The sequence below is a fragment of the Polypterus senegalus genome, chromosome 17 (genome assembly GCF_016835505.1).
Source record: "Polypterus senegalus isolate Bchr_013 chromosome 17, ASM1683550v1, whole genome shotgun sequence".
NCBI classification, from domain to species: Eukaryota; Metazoa; Chordata; class Cladistia; order Polypteriformes; family Polypteridae; genus Polypterus; species Polypterus senegalus.
Window position 1 is genome coordinate 86030166 of NC_053170.1, and position 26090 is coordinate 86056255.

General features: G+C 39.9%; 1 protein-coding gene across 1 annotated transcript in view; it reads right to left on the bottom strand.

Moving 5' to 3' along the window:
* Nucleotides 1-26090, bottom strand: part of LOC120517603 (phosphatidylcholine transfer protein) — a 43660-nt gene that overhangs the window by 12137 nt on the left and 5433 nt on the right. Inside the window, exons 2-3 of the mRNA XM_039740013.1 lie at nucleotides 19466-19583; nucleotides 1847-1926 (exon numbers count right to left, since the gene is read on the bottom strand). Of these exons, the coding sequence (XP_039595947.1) occupies nucleotides 1847-1926; nucleotides 19466-19583 (198 nt within the window). The remainder of the gene's footprint in view (nucleotides 1-1846; nucleotides 1927-19465; nucleotides 19584-26090) is intronic.

A 26090-nucleotide genomic window follows, 5' to 3' on the forward strand; every position in this document is an offset into this window, starting at 1 on the left:
ATATTAAATATATACATATATTGTCACACACGTGAGTTTAGGAGACAGTTTACAGGCTCAAATAGATGCAGTTACGAGCCGAACTAGGGGTTGGTGCTGTCCTCTAACTCTTTTTCCTCTCTCTATTGTTGTTCTTCAGAACAACTGAAGAATCCACCCAGTAACATCACTTCTGGTTCCCATCTTCAAGACCTGCCTCCTCATGATGTCACTTCCGGTTCCAACCCTCAAGATCCCACCTCTTCATAGCATCACTTCCTGCAAACTCTACTTTATACACCTCCCTCATTTTCTCTTGTGCCAGTTCCAATTTGAACTCTGAAAAGACATCATTTCCTTTTCTGGTGCAGCAGTACATGGGCGATTCCCCCAAAGCTTTGATTGTGTTCTGTTTATTTTATAATATATATATATATATATATATATATATATATATATATATATATATATATATATATATATATATATATATATATATATATATATATATATATATACAACGTGATGGATGGACGGCCAACACCCCCAGGACGCTAGATGGTGACTTCCCTGCAGCTTAGTGGTGCCCCAGATTCCCACAGGGTACTATGGGAGATGGAGTTCAGCTTCACAGCCCTGCTGGGTACCGTGGGTGCCGCCAGAGGATGCTGCAGGGAGACACTGGGATTTCTGTTTCCCATATAGGACAGAAGTACTTCCGGGCTGAAGAAAATACAAGTCTCCATCTGACCCGGAAGTGCTGAGGAATCACAAGGACAGAAGGACTAGTGGAGACGCAGCAAGAGAGCCAGAGTTGGGAGGGAGTGCGACGGAGCTGCTGGGAGGAGAATTGTATTAGTTATTATTGATTTATTGTTTATTGTGGTGGTTGTGGTGCTTTGGGGCACAAAAAAATTATTTTTAGTACTTTTAACCTGTGTCCAGTGTGTTTGTCTGTTGGGGTAAAGGTGAGCAATAGTGCCACCTAGCGTCCATGGTGTGACTATATATATATATATTATATATATATATGTGTGTAAATGTGTATTACTATGTTTTGTTAAGTATCCTTTCCTTTAATATACTCTCTCTTTTTTACTTTCACTCTGTTAATACTTCTTTATCTTGCTGTTGAAGATGGCTGATATTGGCTGAGTCCAAACATACAGTAAGTTCTGATTCCCACTGGAACTGGGCAGTGTAGCCACTTGTTTGTGTTCCCTTTTGAGTGAGCCATCATAAAATAACTCTTCTCTTTTTAAGTTAAAAATATCTTTTTGTGACTGAATTTACGGAGATCTTATGAGGGCCTCTTTTGGATCTGGAGACCCCTGTCCACCGGATAAGAATTGCACGGGCATCCTCTATGCCAGTGAGCATCATGAGTATAGAGAAGGGCAGCCACCAGGACCCAGTTTTTTATGTTTCCTTGCCCATCCCTGCTATAGATTTGCTTCGACGCTCAAACACCATGCCTGTTTGGAAGGATTGCTTCTCTGTCAACTGTGTAGCTGACGTCTCTGAGTAAGTCTCTTGTCAACTGATCATCTTCCAATGAGCATTGGCCAATTAGATCTGAGGTGGACACTGACTGGCCATTGTCATGAAAGAAGCCAATGATTCAACTGTTGACTAAAATCAAGAAGACCTGAACGCACACCAAAAAGCAGGAAGTCTGGAGGTACAACAAAACCTTCCACTGGCATAATGAAGGGAACACTTGATCAACCAGCAGGGTGCAAGAGAACAATTGTGAAACAAAAAGGGCCTGGCAGCCTCCCCTTCAGAAAAAAGATCTTCACACCAGAGGCACCCTGAGCTTTCAGCAGCGTGAACTCAGAATATCACGTAAACCACAAAAGGATACATCTCTGTTCGAGAGAGGAAAGGGATATTTGACTTCCCAGTATATTATGGTCTGTCCATCATAGACTTTTTCTGAGAGTTCTGGAAAACCAAAAGAAAAAGACCAACTTAGTCTCTCATTGGAATCACATGACAATGCATTCTGGTACAGAAGCTAGAGCAGAATTACGTTGCACTAGAAGAAGACACTTTCAGGAGCAGCCACTAGCCCTGTAAGTATTGAAATCTGCATTACTGAACAAAACAGCATAAGCAGTTGTTCATGAGTTCTCACACCATCAGTCCCCAAGTCACAAAATGCCACCGGTTGTGACTGGGCTGTTAGCTGGAAGTCTGAGCCCGTGATGGCAGATGCTTTGTTGCATTTTCTGTGCCTTTGTGTGTTGAGACCGACACAGACGTAATCCACAACAAGGAGCCTTGTGCACATCTTTGAGTTCAATGGTCGCACTCATGTTCTTGAAGATCAAAGCACATGTGACATTCAAAACTAAAGTCCTAACAGACTCATTATTTTGCTCAGTTTGTGATCATTTCTTGCAGGACTCTAATGACTGCCGCCAGTGTTTCATTCTGGTCTGTTAACTCTCTGGAACAGTAGAGTGCCAAGAGGACAGAAGTGGAACTTACTTGGAATGGATGCAAAACACTAGGCTGGCAATCTAACAGCTAAAATGGGCACCTGCCTTTGGGCTCAGAGTGGCATTCAGAGCTGCAATTCCTCCGTGCGCAAATAGAACATAAAATCCATGAACCATTGGAATGGGTTTCTATAAAAACTGGCACCATCTATCAGATGAGATGTAAAGCCGGGCACCTGACTACCTGTTGCCATAAAAGATTTCAAGGCATCTTTGAAAAAGAGCAAGGTATCCCATGACAGCCTGGCTAAATTACCCATCACAGCCTTGTACGTATTAGCCCCCTAGTCATCCGCTGTGCCTTATTGGCTAGCTATTTCTCTCACGGGGGGTGTGAACATAAAGGAGCCAAAAAGGTATCCGAGCCTAGAGAGGCGGGGCCACCTGAGGCTGCAGCTGTGGGACCGCCCCTATGCTATTTAAGGTAAAGCAGCTGTAATTATAGCCACTTCGGCACTAAGCTTGCACTTTGTGCTTTTATCTTGTTTCACCTCTGCATTGGAGTTAAGCTACTATTTCTGTTTTTTCTTTTTTCTGATTTGTTCACTTTCAAAGGCAAACCTGTTTTGTTCCTTGTTACTTTTGTGCCTGCATTTGGTTTTAATTAATTATTTATTAAAAGGGTTCAAAAGGATTAAAGTTTGGACACCTCTGGCCAAATTACATACCTTGTTGGTATTTGAAGTAAAAAAAATAGTAAATGAAACTTCAACAGTAAACAAACTAAAACAACAGCATTTTTATAAAGATGTTATTGTAGAGTTATGATTAAGATAATGAACTGAAAAAAATGAAAAAATAAATTTGCAATAGTTTGGGCATTCTTTCTGTTGTAAGTTCTCAGAACTCCTTAATCCATTCGTCTGGACTTTCTTGGCTCACTAGGCGTTGATTCTGTCTGGTCAGAAATGATCATTAGGAATTACCGGCAGATGACAATTCCAGAGCCTAGTAAATTCTTTGACTCTTTAAACATTGTGCAGACCTCCACAACCATGGACTCCTCTAAGCAACTGACTGAGGATCAGAAAATTAAACTAATCGAGACGTACCAAGCAGGGGAAGGCTATAAAAAGATCTCACAGAGCTTTCAGCTAGCAATATCCATGGTCTGAAATGCAGTCAGGAAGTTGTAGTTATGGGGGAACTGTCAAGGTCAAGACAAGGCTGATAGACAGAAGAGCTTATATACAGTACTGCAGCGTTTCTCAACCTTTAAATATTTGTGACCCGAGTTTTCATTACAGTTTTTATCGCGCCGCCCCCCTAACATTTTTTGAAAGGAGCCCACTAATACCAATTTATTCTTTTTTAATTAATGATATATCATAGATGCATATTTTACTCTACTCTATATTTACTTTTCTAGTATCAGAATGCAGTTTAAGTTAATTTGTTTTGGTTTGAATAGATGTATTTTTCACATTTTCGATTCTTGTTTTCTTTTTTTCACATCTTCACACCCCCGCCTTTTTTTACTTTGCACCCCCTAGGGGGGCCCGTTCCACAGATTAAGAGCCACTGCAGTAGTTTAATACCTCACTTAATGAAGTAGAGACGTTCCGAGAAATTACTTGAAGAGAGAGGCAGAATTAATAATGGACGGAAGAGGGATGTGTTCTTACACTACGAGAATAACACATATATCCATCCATCCATTTTCTAACCCGCTGAATCCGAACACAGGGTCACGGGGGTCTGCTGGAGCCAATCCCAGCCAACACAGGGCACAAGGCAGGAACCAATCCTGGGCAGGGTGCCAGCCCACCGCAGGTCACACACAAACACCAAGCACACACTAGAGCCAATTTAGAATCGCCAATCCACCTAACCTGCATGTCTTTGGATTGTGGGAGGAAACCCACGCAGACACGGGGAGAACATGCAAACTCCACGCAGGGAGGACCCAGGAAGCGAACCCGGGTCTCCTAACTGCGAGGCAGCAGCGCTACCACTGCGCCACCGTGCCACCCACATGTATACAATAAACAAAAATTAAAATTTATTCTAAATGAAGCAAACAACATTCATTTTTGAAAAAAATTTCTAGTATTGATTGCTTGGATTTTTATTTTCTTTCACATATGGATTCATTTTGAGAAATTCCGTTGGCCACTTGAACATAAACATTTGCGGCTTCACCCGTTAATTTAACACTATGAATTTGAATCAACCACGAGACGCCACAAACTTTTCTGTAAATTCCTCTATTTCTTGCTATTTCAAATGATTAAACAAACATAATTCTTTTTGTTGAATTAGCGCTTGACACAGAGGCATATGTCGTTGTGGCACATCAACAGTCCAAAGACGTAGCATTTTCTCCATTTTATTGTATTGCAGTACTGTGCGTGTGAGTTAATTTTGATGCGGTGACATCAGCACACTTTTCTACAGACTTTTTAACTTTTTCTGATTGATTTTGGATAGTTTTTAGAGTGGATTGAGTCAACCCCATTGATGCTGCTACATTGCACATTTTTCTTCTGGCGTCTGTGCACTTAAAAATCTTTAACTTCATTTTGAGCAAACTTACAGTTCTCTTTTGTGTTTCTGACAAACTAAACAAGTAAAATGAATAATTATTAAAACACATAACACTGTATTTATCAACTTTCAACATTTTTTCAAATGTCAACGTTTTAGACCTCTTTTGACTTTCTTGTATACGAAGTATAGGGAAAGCATTGGAATCCATATCGAGATTTTGATGAACCTCGACGTTTTAGACCTCGCTGAGTCAGAAAATACAATTTTTGGAATTATGTCTGTGTGTCTGTCTGTGTGTGAGTGTGAGTAAACATGATAGCTTGAAAACACTTCCACTTGGGTCAACCAAATTTTGCATAAAAGTATTAAGTACAAAACATAGATTTCTATCAACTTTTGGGCTATTTCTATTAACTGAAAGTGGTACTTTACCTTTTATTCATGCAACTGCAGAGTCTGATTTATTCAACTTTACTTTTATAATAATTGTTCATTATATTATTAATTTGATTGAATTTGTTGTTGCTGGTTCTTTAATGTACATAATATAAAATATAATCATTGCCTTGCAGTTTACTCCTCAAATATCCATCACCAAATTTGAGTAAACGAGAAAGTCGAGGGTAGACTGGAAGATGTTCTTTTTTTACTTTCTCGTATACAAATTATAGGGAAAATATTGTAATTGTCCAAAAAGTCCATTTCGAGATTTTGATGAATCCCGACGTTTTAGACCTCCCCGAGTCCAAAAATATCATTTTTGGAATTATGTCCGTCTGTGTGTGTGTGTGTTTGTGTGTGTAAACATGATAACTTGAGTATGCTTTCAGTTAGGTCAACCAAATTTTGCATTATTACAATTGATTTCTATCAACTTTTGGGTTATTTCTGTTAACCGGAACTGATACTTTTATTTATGCAGCTGCAGAGTTCGATTTATTCAACTTTACTTTTATAATAATTGTTCGTTATATTATTAATTTGATTTAATTTGTTGTTGCTGGTTCTTTAATGTACATAATATAAAAATATAATCATTGCCTTGCAGTTTACTCCTCAAATATCCATCACCAAATCTGAGTAAACGAGAAAGTCGAGGGGAGATCACTCCCGATTTGATACTCTGGATTACAAGGGAGGCGTGTCTCTGAAGACAAACTTTTTTTTTGATTGACCGTTGGACCAGTAGGACAGAACATTTATGTTCTTGGCATCAGCTTCCGGGGTCGTCCATTGGGTTTCCAGCGTTTCACCATTCTCTTGAACTGTAAAACCAATAAACCAATGTGTGGTGATTTGGGGGAATCAGGTTATCTCTAGCGAGAGCGTCTCTCACCCTAATTTGTGAATGTTTGTCTTTAGTTCTTGTTATGTACTTATTGTGTGTTCAATATATAATTTATTTGATTTGATGTGTTGTTGATGTTTCTTTAATGTACATAATATAAAAATATAATCATTGTCTTGTGGTTTATTCCTCAAATATCCATCCCCATATCTGAGCATACGAGAAAATCTAGGGGGAGACCACTCCCGATTTTTTATAATGGATTTCCTCTTTCCCTCTTGTGGACATTTTTGATAATTGTGACTTAAAAGCCTTTGCCCCATTTTTAAGCCTGTGCAGGTTGTAAACCTGCCTTTGGATTTTGGGGGCCAGGCTACCCGGTGGTGAGGCCTACTCTTTAGGGTGTCAGTCCCAGGGTAAAGTGCAGGTTTGGCTTTTGCTTTTTTTTTTGAGGACAGCACCAGTTTTTTGAGCTTATTAATGGCGCTTTTCCACTGCATAGTACGGCACAGCACGGTTCAGTACAGCACACCTTGGTTCGGCTCAGTTCGGCTCGGTTTGCGTTTCGACTGCAGTTTAGTACCGCTTTAGAGTGGGCGGGATTATTCACTTGTCGTTATAGTTGCGCCTCTACTGCCGTGACACCGTGGAATTTTACAACAACACGCAGACAACGACAACACTTTAGCTCGACGAGCGCAAGGGTAAGCATCTAAAAAAAGCACATCACTAGCTAACTTTTATCATTGTTGCAAAGCATAAAATGAACTTAGCTGTCAGTGTAACATTAAAATTCTGATTCTGTATATTACAGATCTTCCACATTTTGCAAAAAAGTCGCTGCAACAGACCATCTGTTTGGACATTTAACCGTGCTTCAGAGTGGTGGGATGTGATTGTTCCCGGTTTTACAAACACTCAGTGGCTGGAGAACTTTCGAATGTCTGAAGAAACATTCATCCACTTATGCAACAAACTGCGTCCAGCGATGGAGAGACGGGACACAAACTTCCGCGTGTGTGTACCTTTAAAGAAAAGAATAACCAGTGACGCAGCAATGACGATTTTCTCCAGCCAATCAGTGACCAGCAGAGTTTACACGTCACGTTTTGGTAACGGTTCGGCGCGCTTGGAACCTCGGCTGAGGTGGTACTAAAAAAAGGACCAGGTACCAGGTACTGTTACCAGTGGAAAACCCCCCAAAAGTGAGCTGAACTGAACCGTGTCGTGCCGTACTATGCAGTGGAAAAGCGCCATAAGATGCAGGTTCACAAAACTGTGGGTAGACTGGAGATTTGTTTGACATACTAATGTACATTCAGCTTTCCTCTTCCCTTCTGCGAAGTGTATCTTGTACATTTATAGCTTTCATGCATATGATCTACATTTGTATGTTGGTTTTTACTTTACACACATTGCTGACAGGATAAGAGCTGCTTAGGGAAATTAATGGATGGTTGGCTACTCTTTATCTGTTCCACCCTATGCCTTATTTGCTTGGGACCACCTTTCAACTGGGCCCCTCAGAGACATCCCTCGACTTCTGCTTCGAAATCTACAATTTAATCTCCTGATTAGCCCTGAGCGCGAGACAGCAGTCTCTGCGCCCTCAAGAGATCAGCAACACTTGGAATTCATGCTGACAGAACAAAATACATTTGGGAAGAGTCATTTTTGACTAATTATGTAAAGTGTATGACTCATGCAGGACTGAGCAACTTCTGGTTACGGTAAGTGATGGGAAATAACAGAAAACCTTTTCCATTATCTGGGGAAGCTAATTGCTGGGAGGGTCTGGAAACACTTGTGATCTAAGTGTTTCTTGTCACAAACTAAAACGGCACGCTGATACTGGGCTGTGAAATTCTCATTGGAGCTAAACAAAAGAGTTTTATCTTGAAGAGCTCGATGAACTGATGTCAGCAATTTCTTATGCCAAAGAACTTGGAAAGCCTTTTCTTTTTTATCCCTTGGACATGTCTGCTGAATCCCCAAACATTAACAGAGGATAAATCGTCACCATGCTATTGTTCAGTAATGCAGTCTTACTACCCCGTGGAGTTAACATGAATATACACCGCAATACAAAATCATGCAAGGGGCAATGAGGCTGACCTGTTTTGTGGGATTGATCCAGTTCAAACATTGGTAAAAACAGCTGAAGATTAACCGTAGATGGCAGGGGTTACGTTCAATGTGTGTACAGAGTGCAGTGCAATTCATATTGGCATGTCTGGCCAGCATGTAACACAGGGGTGTCAAACTCCAATCCTGGAGGGCCACAGTGGCTGCAGGTTTTCATTCTAACCATCTTCTTCATTAGTGACCAGTTTTTGCTGCTAATTAACTTATTTTGCCTTTGTTTTAATTAGCTTTACTCAGACTCCTTAGTTCTTTCTTTTTCCTTAATGAGGAGACAAATAATAATGAGACGCAAAACAAGCTGCCACATCAGCAGCTAACCACGTTATCTGAATATGAAGAAAGGCGAAGGCCTCAGTAAGGTTGATCTCTCAGGTTGACGGTGTTCTTAGAAAAAAAAGAAAATCAACAGTTTTGGAAATGTCTGCTGTGACAGAATGAGAGCAGCAACAAGTTGTGGAATTAAATAACGGATTTAATTAACAGCAAGAATTGGCTTCTCATTAAGGAACTGGTTGGAGTGAAACTAGAAGGAGTATGAAGCCCCAGTTTAGCTGGTCATCTGTTGGCTCGTTTCACATCTCATTTCTGTTTGGCTGCCATTTAATGAAGAAAAGGATCAATTCAGAGCACTGAATTCTTAAAAACAGGGCTATTAAAATAAAGGGAAAATGAATTAATTAGCAGTAAAAAGTGGTCAATGACTAGGGAAAGGCTTAGAATGAAAACCTGCAGCCACTGTGGCCCTCCAGGCCCGGAGTTCGACACCCGTGATGTAACATGTTCCCACTGTCCCAATTACCCTGGCAGAAGTGACTCCACAATATCAAATGTAACAGAATGGCAGTGGTGGACTAAAGGCTACCTGTTACAAGTCTCCCAGACAGCTAGGGTGTACCGTACTCACACTGGCAATTCGTTCCGTACCTGAACACATACGTCCAGATGTAACCCCACAAAGTCTAATTCGTTTGACTAGTGTGATCACTCCGTGCCGGGTCAACCGTACCGTGCCCTGGTCCACTTGGAAAAGGTGGGCCCGAAAACGGTCCAGTAGCACTCGGGAACAGTGTGATCGCTAAATGTGCCTGAGCATGGAAAAGGGCATGATGTCAATGAAGCGACAAGTTAGTGAAATTCTATTTTCCTTCAATATCCTTTGAGTTAAAAGCAGGTTTTTATTCTCACCTTACACATGAACGTGAATTGTAGCTGGCAAGAGAAGCTACAAATTCCTCCCTTAACATCATTTGCCACCGTAAGAATCTTCTTGTATGTGCAGCACGATTAAATCTCAATAAATCTATAAGAGGGTAGAGTGTTACCCCGCCCTTCACGACTCCAAAACAACCACAAAATAAGCAAAATTGGTTTGACATGCATGCTGTCAAAACGTGTTTGGATCTTGTTTTGGCTTTACACAAAGTCACATGATCATGACGAACACGTGCCAGAGCCCAGAACTTTAAGCACAGTGTGTGTGCAGGCCAGTATGGGATTAGGAAGGAAGGACGGTATGGGACAAATGTGCCTAGTATGAGTACAACCTTAGTGTGTTACATGCGAAACCCTGCTACAAATAAAGAAGGATGGGACAACTAGAGCAAGATCTGGGGACACAGACATGGGGTTTTCAGAGCACATTTCTTTATACAGGAGTATAAAGCCACTTCTTCTTCATGGGGAAAATTGTGCATGGAGCTAAAAAGTGGAGCAAGGCAAAGCAAGAGCATGACTGGTCATAGAAGAGATCTACAGAAAGAGAGACAGTGGGAGATGAAAGTGAACATGAGCAGGCTTTGGAAAACGGCATTGGGTATGTGGACTGACAGCCTAATGGATGCAAGGCTTGTGCCTGCTTAGTTAAGCCTAGAGAGAAAGCAGCTGTTTATTATATTCATTTGTATATCAGGTATTTTGCAAACTTTCTGTATTTATAAATGACTATTTTCAGGTTATCCAATATATAGGGTCTCAATGTCACGTTCACCCACAAACCCAGCGTAATAAAAGATCACACTATGAAGGATTCAGAAAAGTTTGTGCATTTTTATAAATTAGAATTGTCAGCCATACTGTCCTGTTTCAGACAGAATTTCTCCCCTGGCTGGAGTTCAAAGTTGTGTGTTTTGTCTAATTTAGTATAATTTACTATTATTAAATAACGGATTTAATTAACAGCAAGAATTGGCTTCTCATTAAGGAACTGGTTGGAGTGCTTCTCTTGTTTTTTATGTAAATTATTCCTTGTGTTTATTTGATTACGTCTCATATGTTTTGTGGGTGGTTCCCCAAGGGGCGGGGCCACCTGCCAATCACTGTCCACCCCCCCCACCCCCATTTATGGCAGGGGCCTTACATAGTACCTGACAGTTTATTTCAAACCCGCTAGGGAGTCGGGTGTCATTTGTGTGTTTGCTGTGCTTTATTGCTTTTCGTGATTTCTGAATGTTGAAACCGGTGCTCTGTTTTTGACTTGGCCTTTGGATTCTGTATTGGGATTTTACTTGTAGTGAATTTCCTTGCCTTCCCAGGCAATTCTTTTGTGCTCTTAGGAGCTTCTTGGATTACTGAGCCTTTGTTTAAAATAAACCTTTTATTTTATGAAGATTTTCCTGCGCCCATTAGTCTCTAATTAGTCTCCTGCCCCAAGCCTGTGTGGGTAAGTTTGAAAGTATTTTTGGGACTCCTGAGTCACAACAGAACGAACCACCTAGGAACTGTGGAAGATCCAGCAATATACAGGGTGGAGGGCAGTTCCTGACAGTGATTGGCAGGCGGTCCCACCCCTTGGGGAACCATCCACAACACACATGGGAGGTAATCAAGTAAACACAAAGAATATGATGCATAATAAGCGTAAGAAACATCCATCCATCCATTATCCAACCCACTATATCCTAACTACAGGGTCACGGGGGTCTGCTGGAGCCAATCCCAGCCAACACAGGGCGCAAGACAGGAAACAAACCCCGCACACACACACACACACATACCAAGCACACACTAGGGACAATTTAGGATCGCCAATGCACCTAACCTGCATGTCTTTGGACTGTGGGAGGAAACCCATGCAGACATGGGGAGAACATGCAAACTCCACGCAGGGAGGACCCAGGAAGCGAACCCGGGTCTCCTAAATGCGAGGCAGTAGCACTACCCACTGCGCCACTGTGCTGCCCGTAAGAAGCATTAACACAAATAAATGATACAAAATTAGATGAAACAGACAAAAAACACAACTTTGAACGCCAGCCAGGGGTGAAATGCTGGCTGAAAACATACATCTTTACTTGCAGATTCTCTTTCAAGACTGCTCTCCATAACTAATGACCAAGTGAGAAGACAACTTGGAAAGACCATGGGACCAGACTGAGTTTTTCCTCAAGTTCTTAAGGCCTGTGCTGTCCAACTTTGTGGTGTTCTCTGCTCCCTATTCAGTCCATCACCAGAAGGTGCCACTGCTGTGGAAGACATCCTGGATTGTAAGACAGGTACTACCTCTTCACCTAATTACCACAGATCAGCGGCCCCTACGTCTCATATGATGAAGACTTTGAGAGGATGCTGATGGACTTTATGAGTTCTCTTGTGAAAGACCACTTGTACCCATTTCAGATTGGTAGAGTAGAATGGAAGAGGCACTTTTCTTTATGCTACACAAGTCTGGACAAAACTGTCAGCACTGTGAGGATTATGTGTTTTAATTTCTCCAGTGCCTTCCAGTGGATGAACCTGAGGTATCCTGAATAATGGGCCATCTGTCCTACAAAACGCAATTTGTGAGGTTCAAGGACTGCATCTCTGATGTAGATGTGAGTAACACTGAAGCACCAGAAGGAACCGTTCTGTCACCTTCTCTGTTCACTCTGTACATCTCGGACTATAAATATCCCACCAGGTCATGTCACTTGCAGAAATTCTAAGATGGTTCTGCACTAATGGGGTGTGACAAAAAGGGTAAGACAATGTACAGGAGTCAGGTGGAGAACTTTAAGAACTGTCTGCAACTCAACAGAGAGCAAAACCAAGAACTTGGTTATTGACTTTAGAACCTCTACACCCGGTCACTATTCAGGGAGTGGTTGTAGTGGTGTTGCAGTGCTACAAGTACCTGAAGGTCCACATCAGTCTACAAGACAGAAGACCACACCTTCTTGATGTGACTGCTTGTCCAATAAATATAAAATCATGATTCTGAGGCCTGAAAGGGAGGTGAAGCAACTGGTCAAACATGATCCCAAGGTTCGTTTTGGAATGTTGTTTTCCTCATCCTCTTCTTGTGTTACACTTTTTGCAATTAAGCAAAAACTGAATGTAATTCCACATTAAATAAAATATTGAAAGAGACAAGAGATGATTCAACCAAAAACCACCACGTCTGCTTTGAGTTGATATGAATTGATCAGATGATGCCAATTGCCTGTAAGTGAAATTAAACAATCTTAAATACAAAAGTTCACATGTACGTAACACAAATTTCTTATTTGGGTCTGGGTCAGGTTACAAACACATTTCTACTTTTTTTTAGGTTATACATTTGACAAAGGGCTGAAGAAAAAAAAGCATGTGGGTAATCACAAGGCTCTAATTGGGCAATTGAGGGAGGAAAATACAGGAGATGCTAACATTATTGCACAACACTAAGGATGCCAGAGAAGTTGTTACCTTTTCTTTATAAATGAATGGTTTGCAGCCTAGTGATAAATAAACAAACACACAAAAAATAAATTAATAATTGGTAAAAACATTTGGCAACCAAATATAAAATACAAAAGCATTTCATAACATATGCACAATGCTTGAGCACAACCCAAAAGCCACGCTCTCCTTTTATCTCCCCAGTATCCCTTCAATAACTACCACATGATTGGTGCAACCTGTCTACTCAGCTAGGTGGGTGGGGTCACAAGCGAGGAGCATGTGAAGGGAATGAGGCCAGTCGTAGGAGATCTCATACAGCCACTGAGGACCAGCAACCGAGGCCGAGCTCAACCATCCCGACTGAACTGAACTGAAGTGCCTTCCTGCAGCAGGACTCAGATATCCTTATTTTCTTCCTACTACAGATTTAAAACTCACTATATGGTTATCTCAACTTTCATTCCTTCTGACTTAATATACAAAATCTTCTTTACACTCCCTAGATTTTCCATTTCAACTGAAACTCGAACATCTCCTCATGCTCAATGTCACGAATATCATTTGGTGTCAGTCTACTGTCTTCTTTGATCAATTTCTGGTATACTACTGGTCACTATTAGACTGAAGAAATCAGACATCTTTCTGCCTGATGCATCTGTAAGCATTAATGGTAAAAATGTGTGATGCTTTTGGCTTCTCTCTTTCTTACGAGGCAGCATGAATAATGAAGCACAAATAAGCTTAGATTCTTAGATTTTGGATGAAGGATGGATGGGTTGGGATGTGCAGCCTTCTCTACTCTTTTTATTAAATTTCAGCTAAACTATTACTGTTTGTGTTATTTAATTTAACAAGGACATGCTAGGCTGGGTTAGGAGGAAGGAGTTTTTCATGATTCTGTGTGGAAGAATAATTTTAGGGTAGCATGGCATTCATCTTAAATAAATAAGCATAAAGGGTTAATAAATGTTAGAAACCTTTACAGGCAGATAAAGCTCAAGTGAACAACAAAATGTACTGAAAGATGACTAAGAAATCAGCAGATGTCCTGTAAAACAACCAGAATGGACAGTTGTTATATGCACAGAAATGTCAAGGGTGCTGGCTCAACTCAAAAGGTATAAGAAGAAAATGTAATAGAACAGACTTTTATTTTATATACAGTAATCCCTCCTCGATCGCGGTGTTTGCGTTCCAGAAACCCCTGCGATAGGTGAAAATCCGCAAAGTAGAAACCATATGTTTGTATGGTTATTTTTATATATTTTAAGCCTTTATAAACTCTCCCACACTGTTAACATTATTAGAGCCCCCTAGACATGAAATAACACCCTTTAGTCAAAAGTTTAAACTGTGCTCCATGACAAGACAGAGATGACAGTTCTTTCTCACAATTAAAAGAATGCAAACATATCTTCCTCTTCAAAGAATGCGTGTCAGGAGCAGAGAATGTCAGAGAGAGAGAGAGCGAGAGAAAAGCAAACAATCAAAAAATCAATACTTGCTTTTGGGCTTTTAAGTATGCCGAAGCACCACAATAAAGTGGCATTTTTTAGAGGAGCGTCCGTATCCGCTAGGCAAACAGCTTCTGTGCAAACAGCCCCTCTGCTCACACCCCCTCCATCAGGAGCAGAGAGAGTGAGAGAGACAGAGAAAAGCAAACAATCAAGCATCGCACGGGAAGCATATCGTGTATCATTGCGGAGTTTTATTTAATACGTAATACATGCTCTGATTGGGTAGCTTCTAAGCCATCCACCAATAGCGTCTCTTGTATGAAATCAACTGGGTAAACAAACTGAGGAAGTATGTACCATAAATTAAAAGACCCATTGTCCGCAGAAATCCGCGAACCAGCGAAAAATCTGTGATATATATTTAGATATGCTTACATTTAAAATCCGCGATGGAGTGAAGCCGCAAAAGTCGAAGCGTGATATAGCGAGGGATCACTGTAAGTCATTTGTGTATAAACCAACGAACCAACCAGGGCATAATGTATGCTTTCATTGGCACTGTATGCAAATTCAATCTTTATATATACAAAACTAGGGGGTTCCCCACTGCTTGCTTCGCTCGGCAGCCCCCATCACACCCCCTCCGGCCTGCACTACGCGCCAGCCACTCGCATCTCCGCCGTTCACATTGTGAAGAGGGGGGCTGAAAGCACCCCAAGGAAACACAGTCACTCATCCAAAACCCCCTCTTAAACGGTGATACAATGGGAAACAAATATAGTTTTTTTTTTACCTCCTCTTTGCTTGATCAGCTGATGCTGCTGCTGCCGTGCTCCGTGATCTGCATCTCGCACAGCACTTCAAACATTTTAAATCCTTTTATTTCCGGCCCCGGCGTAGTTAAATCTTTTGGCACAAATTCTCGTTTTGCGGGATGTGAGTTCTTGATATTTTTTTGTTTATAACTTAAAAACAGAATAAGAATCTGAAAATCTAACAATATCACATTAAAGTTTGATAAATTCTGAAAAGAATGATACCAAACATATATATGTAGGTTTTAAAATAAGCCCAATTTAAAGCGTGACAAAAAAGTGACATAAAAACGTCACATAAAATCGTTGCACAAAATCGTTGCACTTTTAGGCTTAGGATTTTATATATAGAGAGTAGATTCAATGTCTGTTTGTCTGTCTGTCTGTCCACTTTTCACGAGAGAACTACTTAACAGATTTTTTTTCCTATAATTTGCTTGAATATTCTGATTCTGCGACTTTTCTCATCGTGCTAAGTTTCATAGTTCACTTACGGTACCAATTTATTTGTGCGAATCTGAGAGAGACGCAACGGGCTGAGGGGAGGGAGGCGGGGACCTCCTCACTCACGCACCAGCCTCAGAGCGTACAATGCCTCCGCTTAGGTAGCAAATGAGAAAACTAATTAACGGATTTAGATCGATTTTTTTTTTTCTGTAAGTTGCTTGAACATTCTGGTTTATTTTGCGACTTCTCTCATTTAGTTCGCTTGCAGGAGTGATATATTCACACTAATCCGAGACAGAGGCTGTAGGACAAGGGGAGGGGGAAGCATGATGTCAGGAGTGGGGAGCCGGTTGGGGCCCTCCTCACTCACGCGCCAGCCTCCGTTCGAGTCGATCTACCTCTACGTTTTGGAGCATATTTTGCCTCCATTTAGCTAGCGATACCCGTTTGTTTATTGATTTTTAAAGTTTGTCCTGTTTCACTACTACGTGGCAGAGTCAGAATCACTAGTAGTTTATAAAATGAGACAGCTGGTAGTTTATAAATGTTCCATCTAAGGCATTTTGCCGAGGAATAATTCAAAGATACCATGAACAGCTTTTCTCCTGTCTGATAACTGATTTGTCCTGTTAGAGGATGTTTCTGTCTTTAAAAAGATGTTAAATGTCTACCACATCTGTTGCCGTACATAGGGTTTTTGTTTTTACTGATTAAAATGTGTTGGGAATGATATATTGGCATATACAGGGGAGGACATGTGGCTAGTGATATCCCATAATATGTTATACGGTGAATTCAGAAAGCATTCAGTCTCCTTCACTTTCTGCACACTTTATTGTGTTGTAGCTTTAATTTGAAACGAATAAATTTGCCATTGCTGCCACTCAATAACCCTTAATGACAAGGTGAAAATTTGTTTTCAGAAAGGTTTATAAATTTAGTAAATTTACTAAAAATCTCTCATTCATAGAAGTATTCAGACTCTTAATTCAGTAATTCATAGAAGACCCTTTGGAAGCCATTAAAGCTTCAGGTCTTCTTGGGTAAGTCTCTGCAAGCTCTGAAAACCTGCATTTGTTCAGTCTGTAGCAGTTGACACATGTGCTAATGTCCCTTTGTTAGTTTGCGTCTCCTTAAGGAGTACCTCAGGAACTGGGTTGCTGAGGGTTCGCCGAAAATGGGGAATTACACCTTTAAGGGGAAAGACACAGCGTGGACAGGGCGGTTGGGCTGAAGACGATTTAACACGGAAAGGAAGAGAGAGAGAGATCAAGCAATGAAGCAAGGAGCGACAGCGCGTTACCGCCGAGAAATCACTTGTGAGCCAACTGCTGGACGATGTTCTTTTTTTATTTTCTCGTATACAAATTATAGGGAAAATATTGTAATTGTCCAAAAAGTCCATTTCGAGATTTTGATGAATCCCGACGTTTTAGACCTCCCCGAGTCCAAAAATATCATTTCTGGAATTATGTCCGTCTGTGTGTGTGTGTGCGTGTGTCTGTGTGTGTAAACATGATAATTTGAGTACGCTTTCACTTAGGTCAACCAAATTTTGCATTATTACAAAAGATTTCTATCAACTTTTGGGTTATTTCTGTTAACCGGAACTGGTACTTTTATTTATGCAGCTGCAGAGTTCGATTTATTCAACTTTACTTTTATAATAATTGTTTGTTATATTATTAATTTGATTAATTTGTTGCTGCTGGATCTTTAATGTACATAATATAAAAATATAATCATTACCTTGCAGTTTACTCCTCAAATATCCATCACCATATCTGAGTAAACGAGAAAGTCGATTTGATACTCTGGGATGCAAGGGAGGCGTGTCTCTGAAGATAAACTTTTTTTTTGATTGCCCGTTGGACCAGTAGGACAGAACATTTATGTACTTGGCATCAGCTGCCGGGGTCGTCTGTTGGGCTTCCAGCATTTCACCGCTCTCTTGAGCTGTAAAACCAATAAACCAATGTGTAGGTGGTGATTTGGGGGAATCAGGTTATCACTAGCGAGAGCATTTCGCACCCTAATTTGCAAATGTTTGTCTTTAATTCTTTTTATGTACTTATTGTTTAAGCTGTTTCGCCTGTTCATATGTACACACACTTTGTTTTTTCCTTTCCTTGCTTTAATGCTTTTTATCATATGCTGATCTGGGGCATGTGGTGAGTGGGTCAAATAGGACAAGCATTGGTCACGTAACCCCAAAAGACTTCTATACTCTAGCGGTATTCTGATCGTGTGGCAGCCCTGGGCTTAGTTGTTCTCCCGGAGCGGCGGTACAAATATATCCCATTGTTCATGGTAGACCTTCTCACGCTCTGTTAGTGTGGATACATAGTGTTTATAAACGGCCATCTTTTGGTCTCCCCACAGATGGGGTTTAAGTTCAGGTTGTGGCTGGGCCACTCAAGGACAGTCAAAGACTTGTCCTGAAGCCACTCCTGTGTTGTCTTAGCTGTCTGCTTCAGGTCACTGAACCGTCACCCCAGCTTGCAGTCACAACTCTTTATTTGGTCAATCCTCAGTCCTTGCCAGTTTCCATGTCTGTGCTGCTGAGAAGCACCCCCATAGCATGATGTTGTGACCACCAATACTGTGGGGATGGCATTAGGCTGGTGATGAACAGTACCTGGTCTTCACCATAAATAGTGTTTAGAGTTCTGTCCAAATAGTTCAAGATCTGCCTCATTAGACCAGAGAATCTTTCTCATCCTGCTGTTCAAACTCTCATAAGCCCTTTACTCAAAAGTGTCTTCTGTAATTGCCTGAGTGATGGAGTGCTGCCGAGATGGTTGCCCTTCCAACAGGTTCTCCCATCTCAGCAGAGGACTTCTGAAACTCTGTTAGAGTGACAATCGGGTTCTTAGCCACCTCCCTGACCACAGCTCTTCTTGCGTGAATACTCAGTTTGGCCAAAACAGCCAACTCTAGAGTGAGTCTTGTTGGTTTCAAGAATCTTCCATTTCCCAATTATTAAGGCCACTGTGCTTAAGGGAGCACTCAAAGCTTTAGGAATGCTGTGATCTGTGCCTCATCAGAATGTGATTGCAGGGGTCTACGGAGAGTTCCTTGGACTTGATGGCTTGGTTTTCATCTTGACACGCAGTGTGACTTGTGAGACCTCATACACATATGTGAGTGCCTTTCTAAATGATGTCCACTCTGCTCAGTTTACCACAGGTGGACTCCAATCAAGTTCTAGACACATCTCAAGGAGAATTCAAGCAAATAAGAAGGCACCTCAGAACAACTTGGAGTGCCACAGCAAAGGGTCTGAATGAGAAAGTTCAGTTTCTTAACAAATTTATGCCCCTTTCAGAAAATATGTTCACTTCGTCATTATGGGTTGTTCAGTGTACACCGATGGGCAACAATGGCAAATGTATCAATTTCAATTAAATCTACAACTCAATAAAGTGTGTAGCAAGTGAAGGGGTCTGAATACTTTCGGAATCTGAACTTGTTTTCATTTCTTAACCATAAATAATTCATAGACAAGACATAAACTTGAACCTCCAAAGCTATCCACCTAAATGACAGATCTGTTGGATTGCTGCTGTGATGTAGAAGACATGCGAGAGCACACAAGCATCCATAGGCTCCAAACCAAACCTCTTCCAGTCTATCATAGAGCGGACACCTTCCTCAAATAACATTGAAGGTGTGGGGTGGCCCAAATGTACCCACCTTTCACATATCCATCCCAGTGTTTCCGATATTCTAAGTCCATGTAAACAGCTGCACACACATCCGGAGGATAATCAGCGAGGCTTCCAAAAATTTTGTATTCATAAAGTCCACTGTCCTAGGGATCAGAAACATAAGGTGGGACAAGGAGGTAAAAAAACATAAAAGGAATGACCGTCCACTCTTTAAGACATAAGACTTTTATTGAGCTCAATGGCCTAATTTGATTGCTTCTTGCTTGCCTTAAATAATCAACCATTTTCTAAAGATGATCGAGAATATTAAAGTGCATTTTTGTTGTCACTTCTTCAGAAGACCCACTCATCTGTGACTAAGTAATCCACAAATCAATCAAACAATCAATGTGGAAATTTAAGGTCTTCTTTATAACTACATTTTTGGTGATCCCACCACAATCAGATAGCACTTGACCACATTAAGATCCCAACATAAATGCACCTCTGCTCAGAGTACTCAGACTATTTTCAGAGGGGGTCGGAAATTAGTGGTGACCACACTTAACCCAAGTGTAAATGCTAAAGCTTTTTCTTTAGGCATCAAATTAGTGAAATTAATTTAGTGCAGGGAAGGCCGCATCGAAACTATTGAAACACAGTGTGGACAATGAAGTTGCATTTTAATGCCAGGTATAAATGAAATCTGAAACAATTATATAAAAAACATGTTAATACAAAGTGTAAAGGGAGCCAAAAAAGTCATAAATACCACTTTAAAAGGAAGGTGGCACAGCTGTTAGTGCAGGTACCTCAACTGTAGATTCCCGAGTTCAAATTCCAGGCATGTGCACCTTCTCCTCATTTCTTTTTACTTTCTCATGTATGAGGTATAGGGAAAGTATTTTAATCTCCCAAAAAATCGATGTTAAGATTTTGATGAATCTCATCATTTTAGACCTCCCAGACTTTCTGGTATACAAAGTATTGGGAAAGTATTGTAATCGTCCAAAAAATTAGATGTCGAGAATTTGATGAATGTCAACGTTTTAGAAATGCCTGAATCTGAAAATACAATTTTTGGAATTAAGTCTGTGTGTCTGTCTGTCTGCATGTGTGTTTAAACACGATAACTTGAGTACGGCTTCACTTAGCTCAACCAAATTTTGCATACAAGTATTAGGTACCTTTTATTCATGCAGCTGCAAAGTCTGATTTATTCCTTTATTTTTATAATAATTGTTCAATATATTTTTAATTTGATTTGTTGTTGATTGTTCTTTAATGTACATAATATAAAAATATAACCATTGTCTTGCCGTTTACTCCTCAAATATTCATCTCCATATCCTAATATACAAGAAAGTCTAGGAGAGACCACTCACAATTTTTTTTTAAAGGCATTAAATTTTTATCTTACGTCCCAAAGACATGCAGGTTTAGACCAACTGCTGGATCAAAGTTGCCTGAGAGTCAACATGACCTGTGATGTATTGGTCCCCATCTAGGGTCAATTCCAACTTTGCGTCCATAGCTACTGGAACGAACTTAGGCTCCCCATCCTCTTTAAATAAGTGAGCTAGGAAAACAAATGAATGCTTGAGTGGGAAGACAGAAATTCAGTTTTGAGGTTCATGGTGGTAGGGTACATCTTGCCTGAAGAAAGGGCCTGAGTTTCCTCGAAAGCTTGCATATTGTAATCTTTTCAGTTAGCCAATAAAAGGTGTCATTTTGCTTGACTTGTCATTGCAAGTTTTGGGTGGGAAATTCATATGTAGTTTAACACACACCTTTACAAGAAGAGCTAACATTGTGGCAGTGTCAGTTCATTTCTGATACTGTCTTTTTTAGTAGTGTAGCTTGAAAGCCCCAAAAGGTCTTCAAATCAGCTACTGCTTACTGGCCCACGCGGAAGCGGAGGGTCAATCGTGCCTTTGTGGCGGCTACTCTTAAACTGTGGAACGGCACCCTTATTCACTTGTTCTTAAGCTTATGAGTTTGCTTGTTTAAAAGTTTCTATTCATATTGTTTATACTGTGTTCATTTGTTTATTCTTGTGCATGTATAAGTTATTTATGTTTGAATGTTGGTGTACATGTGTTTATGTATGTGTAACTTTTTCAATTTATATACAAATATATACTAGCCGTCCCCCGCGGCTTTGCCCGCGTAGAAGTGAAATATGATAGCAAGGAGGGCTCCGTCCGGCTCCCTACTCCTGACACCATGCTTCCCTTCCCCTCAGCCCGCAGCCTCTGTCTCGGATTAGTGCGAATATATCACTCCTGCAAGTGAACTATGATACTTAGCGCAATGAGAAAAGTCGCAAAATCAACCGGAATGTTCAAGTAAATTATAGAAAAAAAACAGATCTAAATCCATATAGTTGTTCTCTCATGAAAAGCGAACAGACAGACAGACAGATAGTCATTGGATTTTATATATATGTGCGATTAGGAGACAGTCAACAAAACCCACGGCGAGTAGACGGTCGAGAGACGGAGGGTTAAAAAAGGGTACTGACCTTTCTCTTTCTTTCTCCACAGAAGTAAGGAAGAAAAATTAACAACGTTTCGCAGACCCAAAATGGCCAAAGGGTATTTTCCGGCCCTTGATGATGACGTCACTCAGAAATGAGAAACAAGACATCACTTCCCACCTTTAATTTCCTGTAGCCATGTCTGTTTCTGTATAAATACCCCCCCGTTTTACTTTATGAATTGTTAAATGTTTCCGTTGAACCTGCTTGTTTCAGCAAATATTTTGACCAGTCCGTTGAACATTATACGGGGCGGTCCCTAAAAACTTTATCTGACTGGCTGTCAAATTTTATTTTTCCACTATATATATATATATATATATATATATATATATATATATATATATATATATATATATATATATATATACAGTATATATATATATTATGTACTAGCAAAATACCCGAGCTTCGCAGCGGAGAAGTAGTGTGTTAAAGAAGCAATGAAAAGAAAAGGAAACATTTTGAAAATAACGTAACATGATTGTCAATGTAATTGTTTTGTCACTGTTGTGAGTGATGAGTGTTGTTGTCATATATATATATATATATATATATATATACATATATATATGTATACATATATATATACACATATATACATACATATATATATATCTACATATATACACATACATATGCATACACACATACATACATACACACACACATATATAAACATATATATACATATACATACATATCTACATATATACACACACAGCTATTTCGTATCAGTGCAATACGCTGCTTGTTAAAACGGATGACTCCCGCTCTTACGTGCAAGTCTGCGTGGATATTATGAACTATCGTATTTGTTCAAGTTCTATTTAAATTTTAAATAGAAGGAATTTTTATTTAGTCGACAGAAATATCTTTGGTAGGAATGGTAAAACAGACAGGAATATTATTCGTGAATAAATCAACTCAAACCTTAAACAACTTATAATATTTTGCTCTCCATAAAAATATATCCTGTCTAAATTATACAAGTTAGAAATAAAGTAAACGTTAAAAGAACAAACATTCAAATTTCTTTACTCTTATGTAATTTTATATAAAAAATAAACTTAGATTTTAAATATCCCAAAAGATTTTGCTCTCCATAAAAATATATCCTGTCAAAATTATACAAATTCAAATATGAACATGCTGCATAACAAAACCTGGAAATATAAATAAAATGTGTTCCTTTCAGCAATAACAAATCAAATCATTCAGTTGTCTTTGCTCATATGTCATTTTAGAGCTGGACGCCTGGCATCTTTTTGGCACAGGTTCGTTTCTGTTTGGTGTGAGGTTCTGTGTTGTGGAGATTCTCAGGATGGATTGCAGGTGCTCATCAGTGAGGCGACTCCTGTGTGCTGTTTTGTTAGTCTTTATCACTGAGAAGAGCTTCTCACACAGATATGTGCTACCAAACATGCACAAGGTTCGAGCCGCATGTAGACGGACTTTTTGTTCTTCAAAGTCACCAAAGCGCCGTGCAAACTCAGTGCGCTCAGTTTATCAGCAAAGTGCGATTTGGGAACACCGTAGTGACGACTTGGTTTAACATTACTTGGCAACAGGGAAAGTGGGGCAAGGTGCACTGGTGCATTTGTGTCTCCCATAAAAGCAGCTTCACTTGAAATCACTTTGTGATTGTGCACGGTAAAACGTCCGCTGAAGTGTCAGATTCTTATTTAATTCTTCTGCTTTCTGTATCTTCTGCATTGCATTCAGGTTACCCTGATGTTTTGTCTCATAGTGCCGTCTTAGATTAAATTCTGTAATTACAGCCACATTAGCTCCACAAATGAGACACACGGGTTCAGTAAACATATACTCAGCCTCCCATCGGTTTTAAAGGCTCTATTTTCAGAATCAACTTTTCTCTTCAGCATCGTGTGAGCTAGCTTCGCAATAACTTGCAGCATCATAAGCTAGACTTGATTAACGCGTAAGTGTTGGCAAGGCAGCTGAAGCGCTGCATTATGGGATCTGTAGTTTATTGTGTTACCAGCGCTTCATATACCCGGCCATTAATAACAATAATACAGTATATAAAATGATCTCATGGGCGGATATAATTACACCGGGCGGATGTGGCCCGCGCCCTTGAGTTTGACACATATGGACTAAATAGAACTTGAAAAGATATATTTTTTCAAATGTGATCGCAATTCAGATAGAGTTGACGCGCACTACAGCCTGCATGCCTCAATAAGTCATCCTCCCTCGCTCTTACTTTTTACCGCTCATCTAATGAATACACTGAGTATGGCTTTACCAAAACAATCATTGATGGCGAATAAAGTATCCATTATTCGAGTATGTAGATCGGGATATATATATATACATATATATATACCCGCATATCGCAGCGGAGAAGTAGTGTGTTAAAAAAGCTAGAAAAAGAAAAGGGAACATTTTAAAAATAACGTAACATGACTGTCAATATACAGTATTTGTTTTGTGAGTGTTACTAAGTGTTGCTGTCATCAAGGATTTGATTATCATTATTTCTTTCAATCAGGTTCGTATTTGTAGGATGTGTTGTGTTCAAGTTACATTCCGTGTTTGTCAATCGTTGTAAAGATGACAGGTTTCATTCATCGATTCGTTTCTTACTGCATCAATAAACAGCTCGTCTTCTTCTTTATCTGAGACCTGACACACTGCATGCACGGGTTTTTTACACTGTCTTCCTTTAGCGGGACATTGACTTTTTCCACCGTGTGCTTTGTTTCCGCAGTAGCTGGATTTATGAATATGCTTGTATGTATCAGACGCTTCATATTTTTGCTGCCTTTTCAATTGTGTAATTCGGTTTTGTTCAGCTCTTTGGAACTGTTGCTTTTTATCTGTGCACTGCGTCAGTTCACGTGAGCCACTTGGTGTACATGCATCGAAGGTTCCCAGCTGTGCTGGTGCCATCTCGTGCTATGTCCATGGCTGTATTTAATGTTACCTTAGTCCTGGCACTTAAAACTTTCTCTCGCAGTTTCGCTGAGTTTGTGTCAAACACCACCCTGACCATCTCATCTTCCTCTCCATAAGCACAGTCCTTCACCCGTGAATATTTAGTGGAGTTTGCTATTGGATTGCCGCTGACGGACGGCCTTATATGGGCAGGCACTAAATTACAAACGCCAGCGGCAGCCTGTCCATGAACTTAATTTAAAGTGTAGGTTTACATCGTGCTTTGTTTCAGTAGCAGAACTCATGAATATGGTTGTATATGTCATTCTTTCGCTTCTTATTGTTTCGCTGCCTTCTCAATTATATAATGCATGTTTTCTTCAGCGCTTTTTTGAGGTCTTCCTGGTTTTCTATGTACTGCGTGATTACGTGGGAGGTGTGATGATGTCACACGAAACTCCGCCCCCACGGCGTTCAAGCTCATCTCCATTACAGTAAATGGAAAAACAGCTTCCAGTTATGACCATTACGCGTAGAATTTCGATATAAAACCTGCCCAACTTTTGTAAGGAAGCTGTAAGGAATAAACCTGCCAAATTTCAGCCTTCCACCCACACGAGAATTAGTGATGAGTCAGTGAGTGAGTGAGTGAGTGAGTGAGTGAGTGAGGGCTTTGCCTTTTATTAGTATAGATCTATATATATATATATATATATATATATACACACACATATATATATTATATATATATACACACATATATTTATCATTTTGTATCTTGCTTTTATTTCTGTTAGCTTTGATTCTATTTACAGCACTTTGATCAACTTTAAGTTGGTTTAAATGTGCTATATAAATAAATAAATAAACTAAACTGAACTAAAGAAATATAAAGACCCCTATTAAACATATATATGTGTGGAGAACACATAATAATAATAATAATAATAATAATAATAATAATAATAATAATAATAATAATAAAAATAAAAGGTTGCACTTATAGAGCGCCTTTCACAAACCCAAGGTCACTTCACATACAGAAAAAAAAATAAAGAAAAAATCACACAAGTTCATCGAAGAGGAAAGTTTGGACTTGAGATGTAAAGGTGGAGAAAGAGGAGTAATCATGGAGAGACTTTGGAAGAGAGTACCAGAGTTGAGGGACCATAACACTGAAGGACCTGCCTCCCAGGGTGGAGAGTCTGGTGCATGGGACAGTAAGAAG